Here is a 7,359-nt window from a genome sequence, read left to right on the forward strand (position 1 = left end):
GATGATTTTTATGTTCAGCTTTGTGTATGTGTGAGTGAATCACTTTCTCCTCACAGTGTGTGTACATCCTCTGTGCAGGTGTGTGTGTGTGTGTGAGGGTCAGCGATGCTGACGCTGGCGAGTAAGCTGAAGAAGGAGGAGGGTGTGCGTGCGGCCAGAGCCATGTCAGGCTCCATCGACGCCCCACACAGAGTATCTATACGAGACCGGCTTCTTATTAAAGGTACTGCCTTCTCACTTCTCCCCAAATCCTCAATAAAACCCACTGTCTCACTAACAGAAACACACACATGTTTAATTCAGTTTGAGGTGAAGCAAGGTTGGCTTTTAGGGTTCAATACCTGGAGTCCGTGAATCAGTGAGAGAGGAAAAGGATGAGAGAGAGAGAGAGAGAGAGAGAGAGAGAGAGAGAGAGAGAGAGAGAAATAAAGAAAGAACAAAAAAGCTAGAAAGTAATGGAAAAAACAGGAGAAGCTGAAAGAAATGAAAAGGATTGAAGAAGTGTTCAAGAAAGAAAGAAAGAGAGAAAGGAAAAAAGGAAGGAAAGTTAAATAGAAAGGAAATAGGAAGAAGAAATAAAAGAAAGAAATATGGGGGAGGGGAGTGAGATTGGTATAAAAAAAAAAAAGATATAAAAGGTATGAAATCAAATGAAAGAAAGTGAACCAAAGAAATAAATAAAGAAAAAATAAGGAATGAGAGAAACACAGAAGAAAGGAAAGGCCGATTTGGCGAAAAAGAAAACACGGATAAAACATTAAAGAATTTCATAAACATAAAAGAAAGTCTTTAAAAGAGATTTTCTTCCGATCTGTGTTAACTTCAACACTGTTTTTATTTAAAGTGAAATTTAAGTGCGATACATTTCAGTATTGAGGCCACGTTTAGGCTGCGAGATACGATTGCAAGTAGACAAGTAAACATCATGTGTGTGGTAGCTGTAACTGTATAACTCTGTCAGTCTGAGTTATAGCGCATGTGTTGGCTAGAAAAAGGAAGTCTAAAGATGAGCAGTGTCATTAACAGCATTACGTTACTTCCTACTAAAAATCTTCATAAGCATCCTGTATAATGCAGTTCTGCTAAGTGCTGTCGATTTACCCAGAAGCTCTATATATAAACTCGATATTTTAACAGGAATCTGTTTGTTGCACATGACTGAAATTAATCATTTCTGCTTTGATTTCTGTGCGCAGAAGTCGCAGACCTCGAGCCAAATCTTCCTAGTGAGTAAATCCATTCATTTCCATTTTTATTCATTCGTTCGCCTGACGCTTTTCTCCAGAGTGATTTACAAACAAGACCGAACGAGACGGAATAGGGTTTATATATATATATATATATATATATATAGCCAGTGGCAATGTTGTTTCAAAGGCTAAACAAAAACTTATGCAGAAAAGAAAGACACGACTAAGCTCAACAAACACAATGCTGGGGTTGGAATCACTCCATATACCCTGCAGCGCTTCATTCACACACCCATTAGTCTGTCACTGAGCAGGTAAATTACAGGGTGCTATAATCATCACCTTCCCACAAAGTATTAAAATGACAAGTGGCAAATATCTATATGTTTTTTTAAATACATGCCCTCGCAAGTCTTTTTTAGCATTGGCATGTTCTCCCTGGTTTAGGACAACACTGCAGACTACACTCTTTCTCTAAACTTCATCACTTCAACATCACTCGAAACTACTGTAGGAAATGGATAACCATAGGAAGTCGCTTCCGAGCTTTCTTGCAAGGTGGAAAAAGCCATCGGTCTAGTGAATAATGTCTAAATGGCGCGGTATGTGGCACTGTCTCAGAACTCAGGGGAATTTGACCTATGCCTTGGTGGTCCCACCTGAGGAGCTTTAAAGGCAGGGTCTCCGATGTTTGAAAGCCAATGTTAACATTTGAAATCACCAAAGCAAACACGCCCCTAACCCAAATGGGTCCCACCCCTGTATCGATAGCTCCGCCCACACATACATACGTAACCCAGGCGACTAACAGAAAGAAATGCGTCTTTATCATAGCTGAAGGGAAGAACAATACGATTGCAGATAAACAAACAAGCAAAAATGACACACAAGCAAAATCATGTAAAGGACAAAGGCATATATTAGTTCTGTGTAACAAAGCAAAACCAACGTTAATCACCTATCGAGAAGGAAAAAAGCCCCTCGGCGTCTTAAGTAAAGTCGGCCACATATTCACAGGTCGGAGTTTCCCGAGTCAATAACTCCTGAGCTAAACGCTGTTACTACACAAAACGCGGTTGTAGCTGCCTCTCTACATTACTACGATAGAAAAGAGGTGTTATTTGTGTAGTAACAGCGTTTAGCTCAGGAGTTATTGACTCGGGAAACTCCAACCTGTGAATATGTGGCCAACTTCCTGCTTCTTCAGTTCTCTCCATCGCTGGAAAGCTGATCCTATATTAACACGTCCTACTTCTAATGTCACACACGCGCACTGAACACTCTCTCCGCACATATTGACAAGACACGCCCATTTCTGCTCATTGGCTACACGTTTGTTTTGATTTTTGTTTAGTTTGTCGGCCCGAGTAAGTTTTCTGAAGCATTTCTCAAACATCAGAGACCGCACCTTTAAATTCAAAGTACAGAGGGCCATTTGATTTTGCGCTGCCTTGAATATTAGATGCATCTGACCACCAGACTGTTGTCCAAATGGACCAGTACATTGCTGTCTCAGAACAAGTGAGATGCTGGAATGACTGTAGTGAGCTGGATACCTGTAAGGTCTCTAAATGTCCTGCAGTTCCAGCTGCTCACATCTAAACCTGTTCTATTTTCCTCCCTTTCTTTTACATTTTTTATGTCCTATCGAGTTTTAATTTCAGACCTTCCCAAATTGTCATTTTTCTATTTTTTTTTTTAAATTTTTATTTATTTTTTCTCCTCGTCTTTCATTCCTCTGTCACTTTCAGCTCTTTGCAAGCACCTTGTCTTTCTTCTGGAAACCCACAAACTGTTTATTTTCGACGTCGTTAGCTTGACGTTACTTGTGTACCACCGCACGGGTGCAAAGGTCTAATCGCTTGGTTTGAAAACGGTTCTCGGCTTTTGGGGTTTTTGCCGATTTTACCACATTTCACCCTTTTTAAAACCAGGTCTGTTTCTTTAATGTTTTTTTATGATGTAATTTGCATTGTATAAGTGCTGTTTTTCTTTCTTTCTTTGTTTCTTACGCTCTACATCATACAGCCCTTTTCCACACCATGCTAAAATAGTCTTATTCTTGCTGTAGGCACTTGTAAGGTCCTGTTTCCTGATGAAAACAAGCTCCACCACTTTCAGCTCACCATTTCTCCAGGTAAATGTGACTGGTTTTGGTCGATGCTGACCGAACCCTTTAGCGTTGTTAGCATTTGTCCCTTAGGACAAAAATAACCAGCCGCAGAAAGACTGAATTTTTTTTTTTTACTGAAGTACTTACTGATGAATTTTCCACAGATGAAGGATATTATCAGGGAGGAAAGTTTCAGTTTGAAATCGATGTTCCCGAAGCCTATAACATGGTGGTAAGTACCCGCGGACGTCCACATTCTGGCTTTCAGAAGCACGTACGGATGCGTGTATTTATTTATTTATTTATTTATTTATTTATTTATTTATTTATTTATAAACATCACAGCCTCCCAAAGTTAAGTGCTTGACAAGAATATGGCACCCAAACATCGCTGAGACGGGGGAAATCTGTCTGAGGTAATTAATTGTTAATTACTGTGTATACTTCTAAATGTCTGCATAAATAATAAATTCTGTTTTGTTCCTTATAATCTGAACGCAGAAGGTTGTCAAAAAAACATGATTAAAATGACGCGATCTCTGTTGTAGCTTATTGCGTGAACATTCGATCGACGGCACGGGGTGGGCGCCCACACGCTCCTTAAAGGTACAACACAATCACTCTATCATTAGTCTAGGGATAAGTCTCGTACATTCTTTTTAATACATTTATTATAAATTCTGTGCTTACACTAGGATTGGGCGATAAAATGTATCGCGATAGACACGTGAACGATATCAATAAAAATGTTTTTGATATAAATAGAGGTTTCGAAGCAAGTTCGGTTGCATTAACTAAGTCACTCGCTCTCTGGTAACCTAGCAACGTAGGGAGTGACACGCTAACAGCATGGTTTGTGACTTTTCCAGCACGATCACGACAGAGGAGTTTTACTCCACATGGTTTCTCGGTAGCGTGACAACGACGTGTTTGTGCTAACCTGTAACCTTCTCCTTCCACAGGATGTAGTATGGGGATTGAATTCACTGTTTACCGTAAGTGGTATTTGGCACTTTTTCTTTGTGTGTGTGGTTTAGTTTCTTCTCAAGTTCTTGCACCTTATTGTATTCGAAGAACTGCGTATGGCAAACAGCTTTGTTTTGTGAATGCTGCATCAACTTACATACCAATTAAAGGTACAATTCGAAACCTGACGAGCCATGGTATGGTGCAAAGTTGGCTGTTCTGTCTGGGTGGGAGGGGCATAGCATGGTCTGTCTGCTCTGTCAATCACAGCAACGCTTTTTTTATTATGTACAATTTATTACACTTTATTACAATTATGTATGTGGAAGAGGGTGGGAAAACACAACCTTTTTTTTCTCCTGTTCTTTCACACAGGATCTACTAAATTTTGACGATCCACTGAACATACATGCGGCGGAGCATCATTTACGAGACAAGGTAAAGACACCGACACACGTTAACGTGTCAATGATGATGAGGACCGTAGTGTTAACACGACATTACTGCGTAACCCTCAGTTTTATCCGAGGACATGATCAAAGTGTGATTGAATATTTTTTTGAAGCAAACCGACTTAAGCGTTCGCGCATCCTGATGTTTCTCCTCTAGGACGACTTCAGGTGCAAAGTGCAGGACTTCATCAAAAACTATGCAAGATGATGCGCACGCCGTTTCGCACCGCACACACTTCCAACCCCGAGACCCACGAGCTGAAACTCCCGCAGCATTTACACGACGGGAAGACGAGAGAAGGATTCTGTGGATCTCAAATCTTCAGCATGAACTCAAAAATGGGGTGGGTGGATGCGGGAGGGTATTTGGGATTAATATTTCCTTTTTAATTATCGCTCAGGGCTGACTTGCGGAAGCCCACAATTGCTGCCACAGCTGGTTCTGCATCATCTACAGCTAATGATAACAATATTTAATAATAATAATAAAAATTATTCAAGGCAATCATGAAAAGATGAGGACTCTCTGTTCCCTCATGTGATCTCACTCTACTAATCACCACCTGCACGTGCACACTTCTGTATTATTATTATTATTATTATTATTATTATTATTATTATTATTATTATTATTATTATTTTCTCTCTTCCTCTTTAATTTTGTGTTATTTTAGTAATTTGCCACAATCGCTATTTGTTTTACAAAGAAAAATATGCTACAACACGTCTGGAGTCTCACGTTTGCTTGATCTGTGCAAGATATATAAAGCCACACTCCCTGATTCTCTGAGTAAAGAGACTGTTTAAACTCTGCAGTGTGTTTTATTCCCATGTGATTCAAGAGCTGTGGATTTCCTGTTTTGTTTTTTTTTTCTTTTTTTTCTTTTCAATTTAGAATTCATTTCATTACAATATGTAAGGATGTGTATTATTTGATAGAGATCGAGACCTTACACACACACACACACACACACACACACACAGAAATTAAGAGATGGCAAGAAGTGGAGCGGGAGAGAGCTCGGGTGAGGAGACAGAGGCAGACAGAACTGGGAGGGAGGGAGGGAGAGAGAGGTGGGGTTGAAAGATGGACAGGGATCAAGAGACATGTGGTGATGAGACAGATCAAGAGAGAGAAGTGTGGATAGAGGGAGAGGGTGAGAGTTATGGGGTGAAGAGGTTAAGGCAAACATTCAGAGAGAATCAGGGAGAATTACTGTAGGGTAGAGAGACAAATATTGAGAAAGAAAGAAGCAGACAAAAGTGGAGTGGGGTGGAGAAAGGCAGATGTAGAATGAACTGGGGATAGGAGAGACATGAACAGAGGGAGAGATGCAGAGAGAGATGGAAAGGTGATACACAGAGAAGTAGATTAAAGAGATAGAAGTAGTGTATAGAGATGAAGAGATGGATATGATGAAGGAAAAGAGAGAGAGAGAACTTGTCTGCAGTGATCCTCAGAACACAACAAACATCTGGAGCTTTAATCTGGATCCTGTAATAACCCTTTCAATAACATTTCATAAACCGTTTATATGCAGCAGTAACTCAGACTGGCCTTTAGGAGGCGCTGTGTACACGCTACACGCTTTTCACTGAAGACAAACAATATCTCATGACATTTTTACATCTTTTTCCTTTGTCCTGTATGATGTTAAAACAGACTCCTGACACCTCAGCGCTTGTTCAGCACCCCTCTGAATTTCTCTCATGCTAAACAAAGTGTCTAAGGAAAACCTTTCCGGTCTTTTTAATTGGATAAGGATCGTAAGTTATTAGCTAGCTTGATAGGTTCTTCAGCTAGCTAGCTTGTGTTAATTCATACATGATACTAGATAAATAGCAAAGACACCACCTTGTTATTGGTGCGAGACAAAGGACAAAAAATATGTTCTAGTTTGTTTGGGGATAAAAGAACCAGACAAGTTTGATGGAAAAATGAAAGTAAGTAGTTTTGTACTGTATGGTTTAGGCCACACCTACTCATTTTTATTACAGTGGAACCTCGGCATACAAATCACTGGTATTAATATTATCAGTATTACCAATTTCCAACACTATAAGCATATTTTAGAGACTTAGAAGATCGTGTTTATTGTGAATGCTGGCTGTCTTCTCTCTAGTGAGATCGCTCATTATTGCACAGTCTTTTGATTTTTTCCCCCTAATTTTCAATAAAAGTGGCTCCTTTTTGATTGTGATACTGTCCTTGCTAACTTTCTCGTGACCCTTGTGGCTATGTCTTCACTAAATCTTGAACAAAATGCAAAAGAAAACCACAAACACGAATGAAGTCGTGCCGCTAAGCTTTGTCTCACAATAGAACAGACCACCTACATGTACGCCACCAATCTGTCAACAATAAACGCACGAAAAATCAAGTAACTTTTGAATGCATGCCAAAGGTGACTTTGGTATCATGGGTTGACTTTCGAAACAGCTTTCGCTGACTGAAGAATCAATCGTAAAATTTGTGAACGCGTTTTTGAACGCAAGTTTTGAACGTATACAGATGAAATGCTGTGGCAAACATTTGTGAGGGATGTTTTTCGTATGCTGAGGTCCAGCTGTACATTATGTTAGTCTGTTAAATATTTCTATAGTTTACATTTCACATTTAAGGCATTTGACAGACTCC

The 7,359-nt window shown here is 39.7% G+C and overlaps 1 protein-coding gene across 5 annotated transcripts in view; it reads left to right on the plus strand.

Annotated features, from left to right (window-relative positions):
* The window catches only part of ube2f (ubiquitin-conjugating enzyme E2F (putative)), a 7,433-nt gene extending 1,901 nt beyond the window's left edge, over positions 1–5,532 (plus strand). For 3 of the 5 annotated variants that reach the window (XM_047803457.1, XM_047803456.1, XM_047803455.1), the window contains 9 exons: positions 79–223; positions 1,197–1,226; positions 3,262–3,327; positions 3,468–3,535; positions 3,649–3,719; positions 3,852–3,909; positions 4,266–4,298; positions 4,645–4,707; positions 4,879–5,532. In XM_047803457.1, the coding sequence (XP_047659413.1) occupies positions 106–223; positions 1,197–1,226; positions 3,262–3,327; positions 3,468–3,535; positions 3,649–3,719; positions 3,852–3,909; positions 4,266–4,298; positions 4,645–4,707; positions 4,879–4,929 (558 nt within the window). In that variant the 5' untranslated portion in view covers positions 79–105 and the 3' untranslated portion in view covers positions 4,930–5,532. Of the gene's footprint in view, positions 1–78; positions 224–1,196; positions 1,227–3,261; positions 3,328–3,467; positions 3,536–3,648; positions 3,720–3,851; positions 3,982–4,265; positions 4,299–4,644; positions 4,708–4,878 lie in introns of those variants that run through there. The other 2 variants (XM_047803458.1, XM_047803459.1) reach the window with 2 other exon arrangements.
* The last annotated feature ends 1,827 nt before the right edge of the window (positions 5,533–7,359 follow it).

This window comes from Tachysurus fulvidraco, chromosome 18 (assembly GCF_022655615.1).
Source record: "Tachysurus fulvidraco isolate hzauxx_2018 chromosome 18, HZAU_PFXX_2.0, whole genome shotgun sequence".
Classification (NCBI taxonomy): Eukaryota; Metazoa; Chordata; class Actinopteri; order Siluriformes; family Bagridae; genus Tachysurus; species Tachysurus fulvidraco.